At 40.0% G+C, this 20604-nt stretch overlaps 1 protein-coding gene and 1 long non-coding RNA gene across 2 annotated transcripts; both read left to right on the top strand.

Moving 5' to 3' along the window:
- Positions 1 to 3193: 3193 nt before the first annotated feature.
- On the top strand, positions 3194 to 12424 carry LOC108443877. Its single transcript, XR_001859186.1, has 3 exons — positions 3194 to 3279; positions 4935 to 4988; positions 12337 to 12424. It is a non-coding gene; the product is annotated as an uncharacterized LOC108443877 (long non-coding RNA).
- Positions 12425 to 12521: 97 nt separating this feature from the next.
- On the top strand, positions 12522 to 19310 carry LOC108443865. The gene is made up of 7 exons (XM_037543305.1): positions 12522 to 12762; positions 14853 to 15239; positions 15337 to 15408; positions 16770 to 17174; positions 17261 to 17320; positions 19172 to 19252; positions 19306 to 19310. Exons 1-7 carry the CDS (start codon positions 12534 to 12536, stop codon positions 19308 to 19310), a joined length of 1239 nt encoding a protein of 412 aa, XP_037399202.1. The 5' UTR covers positions 12522 to 12533.
- The last annotated feature ends 1294 nt before the right edge of the window (positions 19311 to 20604 follow it).

Below are 20604 nucleotides of genomic sequence, written 5' to 3'. Positions count from 1 at the left end.
TGCCCTTCACTGTTATGGTCACCATTCCTACCTTGTTGTGCTTCCTGGATTGGTTGTAAAATTGCTGAAGCTGGTTATACTGTTTTAGTAAAAGCAGCAAAAATAACATATTTGTGAAATTCAGCAGAACAAATACTACAGAGCACAGTTCTGCTGACCTTCTCCAACTGAAATGTGTGTTCCTGCAGTAGAGGAGGATGGTATGTTTGGCTGCTTGATATTTAGATGTTGAATGAAGGAGCAAATAATTAACTGCAAAATTACTAATTGATCTATTAAAGGGAGATACACTTTTATGCCAAAAGTACTCATTCATTCACTCACCCATCCAAATCATTGAATTCAGGGGTTCCAGTCACTTCCATGGCCACAGGTGTATAAAGCTGAGCCCCTAGGCCTGCAGACTGCTTCTACAGACATTAGTGAAAGAATGGGTCGCTCTCAGGAGCTCAGTGAATTCCAGCATGGTACCGTGATCGGACGCCACCTGTGCAGCAAGTCCAGTCGGGAAATTTCCTCACTACTAAATATTCCACAGTCAACTGTCAGTGGGATTATAACAAAGTGGAAGCGATTGGGAACGACAACAACTCAGCCACGAAGTGGTCGGCCATGTAAAATGACAGAGCGGTCAGCGGATGCTGAGGTCCATAGTGCGCAGAGGTCACCAACTTTCTGAATCAATCACTACAGACCTCCAAACTTCATGTGGCCTTCAGATCAGCTCAAGAACAACGTAGAGAGCGTCATGGAATGGGTTTCCATGGCCGAGCAGCTGCATCCAAGCCTTACATCACCAAGCTCAACGCAAAGCGTGGAATGCAGTGGAGTAAAGCGCCGCCACTGGACTCTAGAGCAGTGGAGACGTGTTCTCTGGAGTGACCAATCACGCTTCTCCATCTGTTCCTTATGTCTAAATGAGCTCTTTGGAGCACAGAGTAGCACATCATCCACACCTATGTGTATCTGATAGTTGAACTTAAGGTTTGAAGGGATTTAAGGAACAGCCTCTCAAAGAGTTTTATGATCTTCAGCCAATAGGCTTGGCTGGTGCAGGTCCCGTGGAGTCTCAAGTGAGAATACTAAGCCAAAAAAGTAGTGGAAAGGTACAAGGTGCAATATGACAGCTGAAATCCTATGTCAAACAAGAATAGGAAAACATTCCAGTTTCAAAACTTCAGTGATTGTTCTCCTCGGTTCCCAAATGCTTTAGAAACATGCAGCTCAGTACATCAGTATATCATCTTTCATCAGTTCATTTTATACCCAAAATGCTCCCCGTCATAGGTGCCCAAACCTTATCTTAATGATCTACCACCCAGCAAAGTTGAGCTCCAAAACTAACACAACATATCAGGTAATGAAGGCCTTCATAATAGTGGAGTGTGGTGGGGGCAGGGTGCTGTCCTCAATGTTGAGGTTACAGGATGGGAAAAAAAAAATGGGTGGGAGTAATACGGTGGTCACAAAGGGTTTAAGGTAATAAAAGCTAAACAGCTACCAATGCAGAATAAAACAGAAGTATATATTTTAACTGACCCTGTTATGGCATGGGTATCTTTTGCAGTGTATATTTCTCAGAGCCAAATCTTGGATTTCTTATTTCATGAAATGAGTCGCCATCAATAGATCCTTTGACTCCGACAATTTAGGCAAGCTGAAATGGATCTTTAGTAAACTGAATTCTCAATTTACTAAAATGACTTTTTTCCATTTAAGAGCCAAAACTAACCAATAAAGCAATGCATGATTTTAATGGTTTTAATTTTGCCCTGCGATGGACCGGCAACCTGTCCAGGGTGTATCCTGCCTTCCGCCCAATGACCGCTGGGATAGGCTCCAGCACCCCCCGCGACCCTGAGGGTGGAGTGGCTTAGAAAATGTGTGTGTGTGTGTGTGTGTGTGTGTGTGTGTGTGTGGTTTTAATTCAGTTGTGCAATTGTTGTACCTGTTTTCTCCAGCAAGATGCTATTAAATGCTATGTAAAGCTTTGTCTTCTTATAACATGACATCATTTTTCAGTTTTGCCATTGACATCCTGCCCTGGAAAATAAATGCATCAATAAAACAGTCCATGGACACTGATCTGTCCTGGACGTTTTTAGCACTGAGATGCTTTTGAGATATGACAGGAAGCAGGAACATAGATTTGTTTGTGTTTTCTCCAGCTAGTTCTACCAGACGTACGTTTATATATGCAAAACAAGGCCAGAGGCCATACACAAGGAAATATTACACTAACTTGCATCCATGCTATATGTCATATTATATTTGTGAAAGCACCCCTTAACTCATATTTTATATCATAAGCAATGTTGAATACGCTGCTGCTGATCTTTACGCATCACTATTATACTCAAAACTCCTAACAGTGACAGAGGAGCATCTCTAAACATTGTTATGTAAGTCCTAAACACCTCCTGACTCCAAACCAAGCATCTTTCCTGCAATACCAGGCAAGCTTTTACCATTGTAGAATAGGTACCAATGTAAAAATACTAATCAACAAATTAACATGCAAGAAAATTCATCATCCAGTAAATGTTAAACCATCGTGTGAACAGCTGTATGTTGAAGGAGTGTAAGTGGAGATGGTTACCAGTATCAGTCAGTTTGCAGGCTAATGACACTATAGAACAAAACAGGACTGTTTCTGTCACTCGACTGACTTCCCTGGCTTAGCCAACATATAGCTCTGTACTTATTGTACTAAAAGTTTACTTACACACCATATTTGACGGCTTATTAGACAGATGGGAACATAAATCGGACACCATTGCCATTCTATATAAAACCACACATATCGAATGTAACATATGAAGGGAGTAACAGTAACTGTGTACAGTAAATGTTCTTCCGGGCAGGGATTACTCTGGGATGTGTTGGAGGTCTGTGGATGGCCTCAACGGTCTTGTCCTTGCATGCTTAGGTAGTCAGAAGGTGAGACCAAGCCAGGTGCCCCATTTGTGGAGGTCACATTGGTCACTAAACAGTCCTCTGTTGACAAGGTAAAAGGAGCCAGCAGGAAATCCACACTTTTTCAAAACCACATTGTTTGATTACGGAAAAGCCGATTGGTTGCCTATCAAACAGAAAACCCCCAGCCTCTAACGGAAGAACAAATGCAAATCAGCGGCGTTTAATACAAGCAGAAATAAAAAATAGTCTTCAAATCTTTGGAAAAGCCAGAAGGAATGTTTTCAACATGCGGACATGAATATCCCTTTTTCCACAAAGGTTTGTTCACGATGGACAGAAGTGCAATAAACCTTTTAACTAGTAAGTATTCTCCTTATTTCCTTTATGATTCTTGGAAAGTAGCATGGGCAAAAAAAAAATATATATATATATATTTTTAAATTTTTAAATATTTCTGCATGCATGTTTGTGTACAGGCAGCTGTCAGGCTGACCTTTTTTCATGCCATATTATTTAACTATTTATTAGTGCCAATAGTTTATGAGTCTTTAAACTTGTGGACAGAAGATCATTCATGTTATTGTTACTGTTCTTGAGCATCTATATTGTTGTGTGTCTTTGACTTTATAGCCAAAAGCAAATCAGAGCTCATCCATATGCAGAATCAAACCGCCTGCTGATGTTTTGTGGTTTTAAAAAAGGGGGTCTGTGTTTTTAAGACAGTTTTTGCTGTAAATGTATCTAATTGTCAGGTTTAGTGGTTGTGGTTGAGTAGGGAAGCCTCCAAACTGGGTTGAACACCGACCGGCCCTCCAGGACCAGAGTTGTTCACCCCTGGATTACATCGTATGAATTCGATTTTGCAGTAAACACTCAACATTAGGTGGGTTGCAGACTGAGGAAAGAAGGTGTGATGGAGCAGAAGATGACGGTTGGTCTAAAGGGCTCGTGTTCTTGGAAATGCTTCTGTAATGAATATGACTAGAGTCACATTAAAGCATTAGTCAGGGCTCTCTGCGGTTCTCAGGGCCTAGACTTTACTTTAAACGGTTCTTTAAACTAAAGGCTTCAATCATTTTAGCTTCCAGGAAGGTGTTTTTGTTTTTTTGTTTTACATATTTCTTGAAAAATGTCCTTACTAATGTTTAGAGAACTCAAAGAACTCAAGAGGAGTTTGCTTTTTGGAAACCAGGCTTGGTTCAGAAGAGGTTCTCAGCTGGCATAATTCAAATGAGTCTTGTGTATGAAGTCAAATTAGCTCATATTACCAACCATGATAGTAGTGATGAAAATAATTTATAGTAAACAAAATAAAACGTGGGTGTCACTGGAAACTTCACAGATTAACCACATACATGAATTTAAAGCTGGTATGTATTAAAGTTTATTATTACCTCTGTAAAGTCAGCCAGGTCCAAAAGTCTGAGACCTCAGTAAATTCTGGGATTCTTTTTTATTATTATTTTTAAGTCTAGTTATAACAAGGAGTCTGAAGGAGAACTTCTCTTCTAGGAAAAGATTCCGAGAAGGTCACTATTCAAAAGTGAGCAAATTTGGACAAAAAGGTTAAAGATATGGTCCGGACTGAAAAGGATGTGGTTTTTTTTAGAAATTGCCAACCGCCCTTTCCATTGTGTAGGTTTGTTCTTTCCCAAAATGCTGATGGCTTTCACTAATGGTTTTGGACTGGTCAGAGTCCAGATTTAAACCTACAGAGAACATTTGGTCTCACATTCAACACAAACTAGCTCAGCAATGTTTTTTCAATTGTTTCAAAGCCACAAATGCTGAGCGGAACAATATTGACTGTTAAGACCATGACAAGCTTAGCCACTTTGCACTTGGCCTATTTTTTTCCATGGAAGAATGTATGTATGTAACATGTGATCATGGCAGCATGATAAAGTAAAATAAGACTTTTTCATTTTTTACTGTAAGTAGACACTGTAAGCTTCACCATCTTATCTGTGCACATTCAGTAATTATATATTTTTTTTTTACTTTCATTCCACCAGGGGTCACGATCATCTTATTAACCACCCTCACAAACAGCAGTGCTGAAAATATAAGTAAGTGCAATCAAAAACTATCCAGGCATTCATTCCATTAAAAAAGGCATAACTACTAGTTGAGCAACAATGGCACTGTACACATCACCGAACTGAAACACCAGGATTGAGTAGATGTATCTAGACTGTACATCTGTAGGGTACTTTGAATAGTCTGCATGGTACCAGCTACTGTATTATGGGATTAACACTGATATGCCAGATATGGTTTACTTTACTGGTTTGCTGGTACTCACCTTCAGATGGATAAATGAGTAGCTACATGTGGGGCCTTTGATAATCCAGGAATAGCTGATGTTATTCCAATTCCACCCCAATTCAACGCATGTCCAGGGATTATTACATGTTTAGTTTGTCAGTCTCTTATGATTGTTTTCTAAGTTTTGCTCTGTGTTTGTAAAGAGTGGTGCTACACATTTTTAAGGCTCATGTTTTGTTGAACATGTGAGAGACACTGCTCACTGGGGCCAAACACAACCACCCAAGAGACTAAATCAAATGACCTCTAGCCACTGGAGCCAGCATGTATGCTCAACCTCTTGATGTACTAGGAAGCCTCACTTGCATCACCCTCCAGATGAGATTGTAATCTGCATGGGCTCTAAGTAGAACTATTCAGTCCTAGACTATATTCACCTGCCTCTCACTAACGGGAATTATTACACACTCATATTAATTGTCGACAGTCATGGATGTAAATCTCACTCTGCTCTTAACAGTTGCCATTAGTTGTCATTGGTAAATCTAATACCAGGCTCACTTACTTTATTCACTAGTCGATATTCAATTTTCATCATTTAGTTATCCATTCGACATTCATCTTCTTCTTGCTGTTTTATCACTTTATTGTGTTGTCATCTGCTGTCCAGTGTTGTCCAAAGGAAGTTTTGCTTGCTTGTAGAGACTCTTCAATGTGGCCAGGGACTATTTCCTTTGTTCCCTCAAGGCTGACTCAAGAGCAACAAGTAGCCAAATTCTTCTTCTGTTGTTAACCTTCTTGAGTCTAGAGGCATTTTCTGGATTTGTGCACACACACACACTCCAAGCTGTTCATCTTTCTGGGTCCTGGGAGGCAAAAGGAGTCTATTCCAGCTCTCATTGGTTCTCAGACAAGATGGAATGGAAAGATTGACTCTAAAGTTTGAAATGTTTGAATTTCTGTGCTGGATTATCACAAAGACACAGATGTAGTATGTCCTGTATGCAGAGTAAACCTGTACAGTAATTGTTGTTGCAAATATAAATAGTGCTGCAATAGACTGTGCAGATATGAATAGTGTAATAAAACTAGGATGTAAAGTACAATAACAGTGAAGTTGCATTTAAAGTGGTAGTGCGGAGGTCATCAGGGTCATAGCCTCAGGGAAGAAGCTCTTCCCAAGCCTGCTGGCGTGGGAGAGGAGGCTTCTGTAACACCTGCCAAATGGGAAGAGGGTGAAAAGCCCATTGAAAATGGAAAATGTTCTCAGTGGAGGGTAATTGGGCACCTGTGATGCATTGGGCAATTTTCACCACCCACTGGAGTGCTTTGCCTTCATACGCGGAGCAGTTCCTGAACCACAGTTTGTGAGGATGCTCACAACTGTACAGTGGTAAAAGTTCATCAGTATCCTTGGACACAGGCGAGCTTTCTTGAGGCTTCGTAGGAAGTTAAGACTCTGTTGTGCCTTTTTGACCATGATTGAGGAGTTTAGGGACCAGTTGAGATCATGAGAGCCACACACTCTACCCCTCCTAAAGTCCACTATGATCTCCTTGGTTTTCTGGGTGTTGAGCGCCAGGTTATTGTAATCACACCATGCCACCAGGTGCTGCACCTTTTCCTTGTAGACAGTCTTATCATCACCTTTGATCAGACCTATCACTGTGGTGTCATCCGCAAACTTGATCGTGGAGTTAGAGCCATAAACAGGAACACAGTCATGGGTGAACATGGAGAACAGAAGAGGGCTCAGCACACAGCCTTGTGGCACACCGATGTTCTGGATGATGGGGAGGAGAGGAGTTTGTCTAACTTAACAAACTGAGGTCTGTCAGTCAGCAAGTCCAGAATCCAATTGCACAGAGATGTGCTGATACTAAGCTGGCTAAGCTTTAAGATCAGCTTGCAGGGATTCACTGTGTTAAATGCTGAACTAATGTCAATGAACAACATTCTGAAACATTAATTTAGACAATCCAGGTGGGCCAGTACAGTGTGGATCTCCTCTGTTGAACTGAGATAAACTAGTGTGGGTCCAGTGAAACAGGCAGACAGGACCTGATATGAGTCTTTTCCAAATATCTCACAAATTTCAAGGAAAAAAGTAACTTCCAAAAGTTGGTGGTTGTAAGGTATTGAGAGTAATAAGCAGCAACTACTTGAAAATATAAAATCCAACACCAAAAAAAAAAAACAGAAAGAAGGTTGGAAGACAGAGTGGATAAAATAGCAATTATGAAATCTCATCATTTACTCCAATTTTACTACCATATTTGGTCTTTGTGAATTAAGGTCACTATTTCCTATTTATCCTTCTTCATTGACATAATTTTAAGAATGTTTGCAAATAAAAGATTAGAATTAATTAAGCTTTACCCCAATACTCAACAATAGTTAATATCTAATTTAGAGAAGCTGTTATCAATGCATTCACACCTTCCGTACAAATTATACAATTCTATTAAGTATGGCATTTGTACATTGGTGTTTTTGAAGTTTTAGATCCAGTAGCAAACAAGAAGAGACTGGGTCTCAAGGCTATTCAGGACATGTTCAAGAATGATATGTTAAAAGCAGAGCAAGCAGCACGCCAGCATATGTGTCAGGGCTGTCCAGGTGTTACCGGAGCCAGTAACACTCAATAAACAACATTGTTTAATAAACCATTAATTAGGTTTACAAGACAGTAGTGTGTCCTGCTATGATGTGTGGTTTGGAGACTGTGGCTCTGTCTAAAAGACAGGAGGCTGAGCTGGAGGTGGCGGAGATGAAGATGCTGAGATTTTCGTTGGGAGTGACAAGGCTGGACAAGATTAGAAATGAGCAGATCAGAGGGACAGTGAAGGTGGAGCAGTTTGGAGATGAAGCCAGAGAGGCCAGCTTGAGATGGTTTGGACATGTGTTGAGGAATAGTGGATATATTGGGCAAAGAATGTTGGAGATGGAGATGGAGTTGAGAGATGGAATATCAAAAAAGAAAATCTAGAAAATTAAATAATATTTAAATGAAAAATAATTTGCATTTCATTGAGGGAAATAAGTATTTGATCCCCTGAAAACCGTGAGTAATGTTGGCTCCCACAGCCCACTGACACACCCTAATCTCAGTGAAGTCGTTATCTACATGAGATACACCTGTCCCAAATTGTCACCTGTATAAAAGGCCACCTGCCAAGGTACCTCTGCTCAGGAAGGCTCACGTCCAGGCCCGCCTCAAGTTTGCCAATGAACATATTAATGACTCCGAGAGAGACTGGGAGAAGCTGCTGTGGTCAGATGAGACCAAAATTGAGCTCAACTCGACGTGTTTGGAGGAAGCAAAATACAGAATATGACCCTAAGAACACCATCCCCACTGTCAAGCATGGTGGTGGAAGTATTGTGTTTTGGTAGTGTTTTTCTTCTAAGGGCACAAGCCAACTTCATCGCATTGACGGGAAGATGAACTGGGCCATGTATTGCAAAATCCCGGGTGACCACCTCCTTGCCTCCGCCAGGGCGCTGAAAATGGGTCATGGATGGGTCTTCCAGCACGATAACGACCCAAAACATACAGCCAAGGAAACAAAGGAGTGGCTCCATAAGAAGCATATCAAGGTCATGGAATGGCCTAGCCAGTCTCCTGACCTCAATCCCATAGAAAATCTATGGAGAGAGCTGAAGCTTCGTGTTTCCAAATGCATGCCTAAAATCCTTAAGGATTTGGAGATGATCTGCAGAGAGGAGTGGGCCAAAATTACTCCTGAAGTGAGTGAAGAACCGTCTGACTGCTGTGCTTGCCAACAAGGGTTTTGCCACCAAGTATTAAATGATGTTTTACTAAGGGGGCAAATACTTATTTCCTTTAATGAAATTCAAATTCATTTTTATTTCTCATTTCATGTCATTTTCTCAGTTTTTCTTTTGATATTCTATGTTTCACTGTTAAAATAAAGCTGGCATAAAATTATGAGACGTTTCATTTATTTTTTTTTGTATTAAAATTTTTAAAGTCAGTGGGGGATCAAATACTTATTTCCTTTACTGCATGTATAGCAAATTACTGAGATGTATAACTTTCTAATGGTTGTATAAACTTTATATTTTGTCTGATATATGATAAAATATCTTATGACTAAAAAATTAGATACCCAATGTTTGAAATTCTAACTCCAGTTAACAGATGTGTGCAAGATGAACACATTTGGTGATGTTTCTCCAGCTAATCATTGGAGTTTGTCACATATTCGAAAACTTTGAGACAGAAAAATCAGGGCTACAGTTGCAGTGGGTGGAGAAAATAGAAGTGGAGATACACGGCCAAACGAGTGCCACATCTAAATTTTACATTTTGCTCTATTTCATGGCATTCTCACATATACACCACATTGCCAAAAGTATTCGCTCATCTGCCTTCACACGCATTTGAACTAGAGTGACTTCCCATTCTTAATCCATAGGGTTTAATATGGTGTTGGTCCACCCTTTGCAGCTATAACAGCTTCAACTCTTCAGGTAAGGCTCTCCACAAGGGTTAGGAGTGTGTTTATGGGAATTTTTGACCGTTCTTCCAGGAGCACATTTGTGAGGTCAGACACTGATGTTGGACGAGAAGGCCTGGCTCGCAGTCTCCGCTCTAATTCATCCCAAAGGTGTTCTATGGGGTTGAGGTCAGGACTCTGTGCAGGCCAGTCAAGTTCTTCCACACCAAACTGGCTCATCCACGTCTTTATGGACCTGCTTTGTGCACTGGTGCGCAGTCATGTTGGAACAGGAAGGGGCCGTCCCCAAACTGTTCCCACAAAGTTGGGAGCATGAAATTGTCCAAAATCTCTTGGTGCTGAAGCTTTAAGAGTTCCTTTCACTGGAACTAAGGGGCCGAGCCCATCTCCTGAAAAACCCCACACCATGATCCCCCCTCCACCAAACTTTACACTTGGTACAATGCACTCAGACAAGTACCGTTCTCCTGGCAACCGCCAAACCCAGATTCATCCATCAGATTCCCAGATGCAGAAGCATGATTTCTCACTCCAGAGAACACGTCTCCACTGCTCTAGAGTCCAGTGGCGGCGCTTTACACCACTGCATTCCACGCTTTGCATTGCGCTTGGTGATGTAAGGCTTGGAAGCAGCTGCTCGGCCATGGAAACCCATTCCATGAAGCTCTCTAAGCTGTTCTTGACTAATCTGAAGGCCACATGAAGTTTGGAGGTCTGTAGCGATTGACTCTGAACAAAGTTATAGTACTCTTAACCTGATAACATGGTGATGAACGCACATTACCACTAAACTGGATTTTGTATGAGATTAAGTAATGGTCTGAGACGGCTGGGCTCTGGGGGAGAATGGCTAAGTTAACTATGTCTACACCAAAGGTCAGTATTAAGTGTAGAGTGTGGTTGAGGTGGTGTGTGGGCCCTTTTATAATTTGGGTGAATCCCATGGAGTCTATGATAGATATGAATGCCTTACTTTATGTGGATATTAAAATCTCCGACAAATAATATTTTACTTGAAAACGTTATTAGGCTTGATAGAAACTCTTGATAGAATTCTTGTAAGAACTGAGAATACGGACCGGGTGGCCTGTAAATTATGATTAATAAAAATGAATTTTTATTTGTTCCTTGATCAAGTATATTAAGTACAAGAACTTCAAAAGAAGAAAATGTAGGTCCTAATTTCTGGTTCACGCCTAAAGCTTTAGTATGGATGGTTGCTATACCTCCACCCCGACCGCTTAAACGGGGGCTGTGTGCATAGCTGTAGCCTGTGGGAGTGGCTTCATTTAGACTAAGGTTCTCATCGGGTCTAATCCACGGTTCTGTCAGGCACAGAGCATCAAAATCATGATCTGTAATAATTAATTTACAATAATGGCTTTGGATGCCAGGGATCTAATATTAAGCAGTCCTAGTTTTAGACCAAAGGTGTGGTCGTTGTAAACTGGTGTAACTGGTCTGATATGAATGAGGTTACCAAGGCAAACGCTTCAAGGCTTTTTGATGTGTTGTTTTATTCAGGGAAGTGATTGGAACACCTGAATTCAATTATTCGGATGGGTGACTGAATACTTCTCGCAATATAGTGTATTTTTGCATGCCAGCATGATGTGAAGATCAGGTGTGCTTTAGATCTCTCCATGTGAAAGGAGTAGTATTTGAAGATTTGCATACATTTTAATCCTTCCTATCTTGTATTACATTCACCATTTAATGAACAAGGAAACAACTTTTTTGTGTTGACATAAAAAAAAGAGCCTCATCTGCAATGTCAGATCAGGAGCTCAACAAATTGCAGGGATTCTTTGATTTTTTATTTCTTACTCAGTGACACTGCCTTGTTTACAGCACTCAACAGCACAAAGGAAACTATGTAAAAACCTTTGAATATAGTTTTCATTTGTCTCCTACAAAAAGGTCAATGGGTAAAGAACACATACTTACAAACATGTTAATATGCAAACTTCAAAATTAAACTGTCTAATTACACAGACAAAAGATATTTTGTCATCATATATACATATTAAACAAATAATGAGCTTATGTTACAATTGGAAATGTAATTCAGTAAACCTAAAAATCAGAGTCAGACTGTAATGGGGAGCGAGGAGGCGGACGCATGTGCTGAGATAAGCGAGATTTATTAAGGGCAAATCCAGGGTCGTGGTCAATACGGTCCAGGGTCATAGAGCCAATACGGACAGAATCAGGTACAGACATGATGAGCAACACAAACCGTTCAAACAACATACCAAAATATCCAACAGAGACGATACATCAAACAAGGCAAGGACAAAGACCAGCATATGCCAAGGCCAAACACAGGGCTTAAATAAAGGGTAATGAGGGACAGGTGAACACAATCAGGGGCGGAGAAATCAAACAGGGGGCAGGACTAAACCAAAGCAAACACACATGGAAGACCAAATCAAAGGAGCACATGGACAGGACTGGGAGAGGCCAATCGTGACATAGACAAACAAATGAGTATAACTAATGGCAAGTGCTAAGTGGTAAGCCTGCCCATAATCTGAGTAGGTACACAGAGAAAAAAACAAACCTATCTTTTCACATAAGATATGATCTAAGTGTTTGAAACATTCACTGGGTATATATTAAGAAATGTTGCTCATTTTTGTTTCTCATGACTGTGTTTCTACAGCACAAACTCCAAACATCACTTATGACCCTTGCAATGTCGCCAATGTTCTTGACAATGAGTGGAGAAAACCAGACAGCTTGTTTTTTACCAATACTCCTGGTTTTGATGACACTCTTGTTGAATGGAACGGCTGGTATTGGCTGAAACTTCAGGGGCAAAGTGCTCAGATTCCTGAATCTGATTGGTGTGCGAGCTACATGCTATGTGGTGGTTACACACCACTTTTTCTTGGAGGATCTCATCCATTTCCACAAGATGGCATCGTCACTCGAGAAATCTATGGCTCCAATGGTTATGTGGCTGATAGAAGACAGTGCAGTTCCCAAAGATCAAACCCAATCCAAGTCAAAGCCTGTCCAGGAAATTACTACGTCTACAGACTCGTCAAGCCAGCAGTGTCAATTCCAAAGCCCACATACTGTGCAGGTAAACCCTTGCTATTGCCTTATTATCTTTTATCTGAGGAGGTATTTGGCTGATATTATTAGTGTGTTACGGTTGCTGCAGAACAATTTTTCAGTGTACACATTTTGGGTATTTGGCAGACACTCTTGTCCATAGAAACTTGCTTTGTTCTCTTAGAAAACACATTCTTTAGTTATTGCAAGCAGCTAGAGACGATTTAAGCTAAATTACTTCCTTTCACACTAAATTAATAAAGAATAACAGAAAACATGGAGGTAAAAGTAAGAAATTTCAACTGGACATAGAAATGTTGTGCAACTAAGTGTCCAGGCATGGAAATACAATACTATTGATTTTTATACTATAAAAGGAGTTTAAAAAGGCTGAGTATGTAGTCCTTTGTTCCTTGCAAACCTGATACACTCATGCAGGTTTCTCCTCAAAAACATCTGGAGAATTTAACCCTTCCTTTCCAGGGAGGCTGTTGAAGCTTGATTGTTATCTCTAGACTGAACTACTGCAAGTCATTCCAGAATGCAGCAGGTAACCTTCACTGGTTTATTTGAGCTGCCTGCATCAGATTCAATATCTGATGTTTGCCTGCATTGATAATATTGGATGAGCCTTAATCTTTCCAGTTTAACTCAATAGTTTAACTTGAGAGGACCAAAGGTCCAAGACCCTTAGCTCAAGAGCACAATACCATAAATTACCAGATTGGCCAAGACCAAAACTCAGGACTGAGCAGTGAACCATGTGTGAGCCCTTAAATCAGTTGAGCACAACTGATCATCATCAGCTCTAATCAACCATACTCTACTCTATGTCTCCCTCTGGTGGCCAGGGGCACCCTAGCAGGAGATTCAGAAGTTACAGTTCTCCTACAGGAATGGCCCTCACGTTCCCAAACCCACAGAGTGTTCCCTCCAGAATGCCTGGATTAGCCCAGGGGCCAGAATGTGCCAAGCTGGCACTCCTCTGGCTTATATTCCTCCATAAGTCCACCAAATATAGGGTATCCCCGCAGCTCTGATGGAAGTCAAAAAGCAACTGGACAGTGAAGGCTGGGGACCCAACAAACAGATGTTGAGGTGGGGGAGCAGGATAAGAGCAAGGAGGCTGCAGAGGACCAGTTTGAGGCATGAGACATGGAATGTCAGGTTTATGTGCATCGAGCAGGGGAGGAGAAGATGGTAAACCACTGGATTTACCATCTTAAAGGGTCTCATGTATCACAGAGAAAAAACTGGCATCAGCAGGTGATGTGGATGGCTGGATAAAGCCCAGGGCCAATTCCTCCTTGATATACTCCCTCCATGGAGATATGGGGTCTTCTAGTTCAAATAGGGACAGGTTTAAGGTTGTGGCCAAGTTACCAGCCACCCTGGAGTTTATGAAGGCCTGGACAGGTTTCTCCTGACCTTGCCCCCAGGATAGAGTGTCTGTGAGAAACAACCCAGGTACTTTGTGGTGCTAATTTGTCTCCATTACATGCCCCCACAATTGTAATGGACCCTATCTTTTCCCACTAGCTCAAGGAATTGAGGTCAGAAGTGACCAGCTAGCCTGCAGTAGAGGCACCTGTCTTTCTGCATGCGAGAATCCTCTTGGTGTACACCCCAAATGCATGGGCCACTTGGGTGGTTTGGACAAAGCAGGGGGTAATTAAGGCTCCAGTATCCATGGAGGTGGGATCCCATAACAGGGAGGCATAGGACCCCATTCTCTGCAGTGCTCTCGTAGCCAGTTAACAAGGCCTGCTTGATCAATTTCTCGAGAGAAGTGGGAGCCTCTTGAGTGGACATCTCATCCCCTCACCACTGAGGCCCTGCTTGAAGACGACCATTAGCGCCTCCACATTCCAACCATTTTCACTATCCAGAATGCAGAACTCAGTCTGTCACAGAAGACACGTAGATAACTTTGTATCAAAACATGAACACAGATTCCTGGTGGTATTTTTTAGGCTAGCTTGTCAAAATATTTCTAAATAGACAAAGCAATTGTATGAGTTACTTTTGGATAAAAGTGTCTCCTAAAGTGTCTGCTATAGATGTAAATGCATTGCTACATAACTGATACATTACTTTTTTCACTTGCTTTCAAATTAGTCGCTTTCAACACTCCCAGTTATGATCCCTGCAACAACTACACTTCTTTGGACCAACCCTGGAGAGCCACTAATTCAACTGGGACTTATACCTGTGACAAGGACTTTAACTGGAATGGCTGGTACCGGTTGATGTATAATGGGATGAACATCCGTATGCCAGAAAGCTGTGTTGATGAGAATAAATGTGGTACTATAACCCCACTGTGGCTGAATGGATCTCACCCCCAGATAGAGGATGGAATCGTCACCCGCCTTGTCTGTGGGAGGTCAGGAAGTGACTGCTGCTACTACAGATCTGCCCCAATTCGAGTCAGAGCATGTCCAGGAAACTATTATGTCTATGAGTTTGTCAGGCCAACATTATTCTGTAGTGCTCACTGTGCAGGTACCTTTATTGTTTTATAAGCTTTATGTGGTGATTTGTTCTATGTGATATAAGCATTGAACAAGGCTTACATGTTTGTTTTGTGACACTGTTTTAGATGTGAGCACCATAATGTTGATCTCTACCACAACCATGGCAGCCATTAGTACGAAGCTGAATACAACCACAGGTAGGACGCCAGAGGGATTCTTACCTGTTCAACCGTGATCCGTCTTACGGAATAGAGCAGCATGGTATAGGTCCATTATAAATTCATTATATCCATTTCATATTCTACACAAAAGTTTTGATTTTAGATTAAACAATGGTCAGCACGCTATGTTTTCACTTAGACATTGGATCGTCATCTTTAGGGATAACTACTGCTGAGTCAGCAGATACAGTAAATTCAAATTTCAAATGATTTCATTTAATTCTCTAATGATGTTGATATCTAGATCAGAACAAAAAGCCACTTACAAATACAGATTAAATGTATATTTTGCTTTATCAAATCTTATATATATATATATATATATATATATATATATATATATATATATATATATATACACAGTGACACCAACTGGATCTCATACTAACAATATGTAAAAAACATAATCTTCTTGTAAGGTAAAATCTTTAAATACACACATGGAATGTTCCCATTACTGGTTGGACAAGCTGATAAACAGACAGATGAGTTAACTTTCTACTTTTTTTTTTTTTTAACATGTTGGTTAAGCTCTTTCTAATGCATAATGTTGCTAAATCTGTCTGGGTAGTAGAATCAACATCACCCTTGTAACTGGTGAAGGTAAATCTTTGCAAGGACATCTAATTTACACCAAAAAGAGAAACTCTGGTTTAAAACATCAGTCACTAGATGACATTAGACATTGGAAAGTTGTTTCTGGAGAATTAATAATATACGTGTGTATTATTAAAGGAGAAGGATTTGAGTAATCTTGATGCTAAGTGTCCAAGGAGCCAGATTGTTTTCGGAGTAATTGTAGGCTGTTTCCTTTTGGACCATTCATCATGAAATTTCAACACAATGTACAGCAGACAATGTCAAATGACATCAAAAATTAGAAAACAACAAAAATGGAGATACAAGGTTTTCTTCTAACAGCAGATGGGAAAGATTCAAGTAATGTTGGTGCTAAATGATCCAAAGACTTATAAAGCAAACAAGAAGTTTATTAGTCTCAGCGATTTAGCACCAAGGTTTTAAAGAATAAAGCTTACTGTTAAAAACTACTAAAGATTACTGCTAAAACTTTGAGTGTATAAGAGAGTTCCTGCATATACATTTGATTCAATTGTATACGAATAAGTAGCTTAGTAGAGAAAACAGGTGTATAGGCTAAATTGTCTGCATTATTATTATTATTATTATTATTATTATTATTATTATTATGTAACTTATTATAGATTATTATGTAACAAAAAGGCAAATCATTGGTTATTGAACATCAGTATGGAAAACCTTGAACTTCACCACTGTCACCACTGATGCACGTTTTTTTTTGTTTGTTTCAAAAATAGTTACTTTTAATGATCCCTGCAACAACTACACTGCTCTGGATCAACCCTGGAGAGGCACTAATGAGACTGGACTAAGTATCTGTGACAGAGACTTCAACTGGAACGGCTGGTATCGGCTGCTGTATAACGGGATGAACATCCGTATGCCGGAGAGCTGTGTTAATCAGTACAGATGTGGTACTGACATCACTCTGGGGCTCTGTGGTTCTCATCCTCAGATAGGAGATGGAATAGTCACACGTGGGGTCTGTATCAACTCACTGTGGATCTATCGGTACTATTACTACTACTACTACAATGGCTACAGGGACAGCTTCATGTCAATTCGAGTCAAAGCCTGTCCAGGAAACTATTACGTCTATGAGTTCGTCAGGCCCAATTTCTGCAATGCAGCTTACTGTGCAGGTACTTTGTTGGTTTCTATAAGCTTTGTCTCTCATTTTTAAAATGTTTCAATGATGATTAAGCTTCCATGTATGTCTTGTCTTCAGATGTAAACACCATCACTCCGAGCATTGCCCCAACAGCGATAACCGGTACTGCAGTGACAGGTATGAATGTTTTTCCGGATGAACTAGTAACAGTATAACTGCTAAAATGAATGTTAATATTATTTATTAGATCAATCTCAGAATATTTTGAACAATGTTTGAATGAAGCAAAGTGATGGTTATTACTAATTACTATATTATATTACTAATGTGATTATTGATGTATGTGTGGTATATGACATTATATCAAACAAGCTGAATACTAGTAGCCTGTAGCATCTCTAGACAACAGTAAGCCTTTCAGAGTGAGACATAAGTTATCCTTGAATTTTGTTTGAAGCCTTAGGTAGAAGATAAACTAGATATCATTGTTTGATTGACAACCAGCGCTGTTTTTGTTATGGACATTTCATTTTCAAGCATTGCATTTACATTATTCAGTAGATGCCCTTATCCAGCAGGATTAGGTGAAGGCAGTGTTAGGGGTCTTGCCCATGGACTCTGAATGGCATAGTATAGGGTGCTTGCCTGGGCAAGGGATCAAACCCCAGTCTGCTGCATGGAGGGCAGAGTTGTTATCCACTATACCAACCAATCACATTGTGTCTGATCACTTTGCATGTTAGTCAAATAGCCCTTTCTTTTCAGAATTAGCAGTTATGAAATCTTACCCTGTCTGGCTTGTGCTGCACTGTCCTCTTACATAGCTTGAAGTGGAATTTGTTTCACCTTGTGTAGTATTTCCAGAAAACAATATACTTTGGGCTTTGTGTTTAGTAGATACAATGATTTCTATCCCCCCCCCCCCCCCCCCCCCCCGCTCTCTCTCTCTCTCTCTCTTTCTATACATATATATATATATATATATATATATATATATATATATATATATATATATATATATATATATACTTTATTAGGTACACCTGTTCAGTTGCTTGTTAAGACAAATAACTAATCAGCCAATCACACGGCCACAACTCACTGCATTTAGGCATGTAGAGGTGGTCAAGACGACTTGCTGAAGTGCAGACCGAGCATCAGAACGGGGAAGAAAGGGGATTTAAGGGACTTTGAACCTGGCGTGGTTGTCGGTGCCAGACGGGCTGGTCTGAGTATTTCAGAAACTGCTGATCTGCTGGGATTTTTACACACAACCATCTCTAGGGTTAGGGTTAGGGTTTTTTTTTTTTTTTGGTCATCATGAAATTTCAACACAATGTCCCGCAGACATTTCCAAAGCAGAGGAAGTTAAGCTGCACTTTGATGGCACTTTGGCTGAGATCAAGCATGGCAGTCAAGTGTAGACCACTGTGGAGTCTGTGCAAAGCAATGTGTGATAGGTTGGGGAAAGGTGGCACCAGAACTGTGCATTCTGGCAAGGACCGCCTATCATCAAGTTCCTGAAGAAATGCAACAAAAGTTAGCGCTCAGGGCCCAAACACGTAGGTCCTCTGACACAGGTCGTCTAGCTGTCCCGAAATTTAGACTGGCTACTGTTGGAGGCAGATCTTTCAGTGGTGGTCATGGCCCCCAAACTACGACACATATTACCACAATCTTATTGTGACTGTCACTCACTTTCCTCCTTTAAAGCTTATCTTAAAACTTACCTGCTTTCTTTCATTCCTGTCCTCACTGATTGTTTTTTACCTTTTATTATTACCCTATTATTATTATTATCATTTGGATCAATAGCATATTAATGTATAGTAAAACAGTCATTAAAATAAACAACATTGCCTCACAAAGGCAAAAAAATGGACCTTAAACTTTTCATTTTGACTGCAAAAATGTCATTATATCAGTCAGCTTTTGCCCTCTGTCCTGAGATCTTCTATCTGTAGACCTTTGCAGTAGGAGAGAGTGTTTTTGACAGAATTGTCTTTCATCATCAAACTGTTTCCACAGCAGACAACATCACTTTTGACCCCTGCAATACCTCCAGTGTTCTTGATAATGACTGGAGATCCATCTACAACAGTTACCGTGGTCAGGATGACACTCTTGTTGAATGGAGAGGTTGGTATCGTCTGAATCTTCAGGGTAAAAGTGCTCAGATTCCTGAGTTTGATTGGTGTTGGAGTTTGGATGCCTGTGGTGGTTACACACCACTTTTTCTTGGAGGATCTCATCCGCTTCCACAGGATGGCATCATCACACAAAAAATCTATGGAACTTATGGCTCTGTGACTCAAAGCAGAAAATGTAGCTTCTACAGATCAAACCCAATCCAAGTCAAAGCCTGCCCAGGAAATTTCTACGTCTACAGACTCGTCAAGCCAGCTGTGTCAATTCCAATGCCCACATACTGTGCAGGTAAAGTCTGCTGTTTGCTATATTAGCTTTGCATAATGAGCTGTGTTAAGAAATGAATTACATTTTGCAGATAAATGATACGTAGTGCATGGATGAGTCAAAAGTGTGTAGCAGTCTACAAGCATAAACTAATAATTTAATAATATAGACATCATTGGAAGGAAAATATACTTAAACATAGTGTGTACTTTTTATATGCAAATGGTAAATACAAAGAAACCACTCATCCACTTATTACACTTTCAGTCCAATTGAGAGCCATTAAGTACCATTTAATCATTTATCAGATTTAACATTTTTCATTTTTTCCCAAACGTATCAGTGAAACTTCATGTATCCCTTTGGGGTTCGAGGAACTTTTAAAGGCCAAACATCCAAAATCATCACCACCATACTCAACAGTGGGTATGAGGTTCTTTTTTGTGTACCTGTTCTATTTATGCCAAACCCACTTTTAGTGTTTATTGTTTATTGCCAAAAGTAAATAAATAAATAAATGATAATAATAGCTTTAGTTTGCACTTACGTAAAACCACAAACCCCAAATGTCCACTTTGTTACAGACAGTAAAGGAATTTAAAAAATTGATATCCTGGTGAAATAGGAAATCATTGATGACTACTTAAAAGTCCATTGTAAAAAGGTACTATAAACAGGACCATGATTTGGTTACATTTTGATTTTGAAAATGATCTCTGGTGGTCATAATATTTAATGTGGTTTTATGATACAGTGCCCTCCATAAATATTGCCACTCATGGTAAACAAGAAAAAAATGTGCTGCATGAAAACAGTTCATGGCTTATTCTTTTTATTTTATTCACAACGTTATCAACAATAAACCATTACTTTAAGAGTAATGATAGAAAGAAAAAAAATATCATGACATAAATATTCTTCTCATATCTATGCATGTCACAATTCTCGGAAAATTTTATATATGAAGTATTCCCATTCCCAATTTTGTTTCACCTAAGCAATTAGGATCAAATGATTGGTTCTGACTTCCTGTTTCACTGGGGGTA

Source organism: Pygocentrus nattereri, chromosome 12, assembly GCF_015220715.1.
Source record: "Pygocentrus nattereri isolate fPygNat1 chromosome 12, fPygNat1.pri, whole genome shotgun sequence".
Lineage (NCBI taxonomy): Eukaryota > Metazoa > Chordata > Actinopteri > Characiformes > Serrasalmidae > Pygocentrus > Pygocentrus nattereri.
This window is presented reverse-complemented; position numbering and strand designations above follow the sequence as displayed.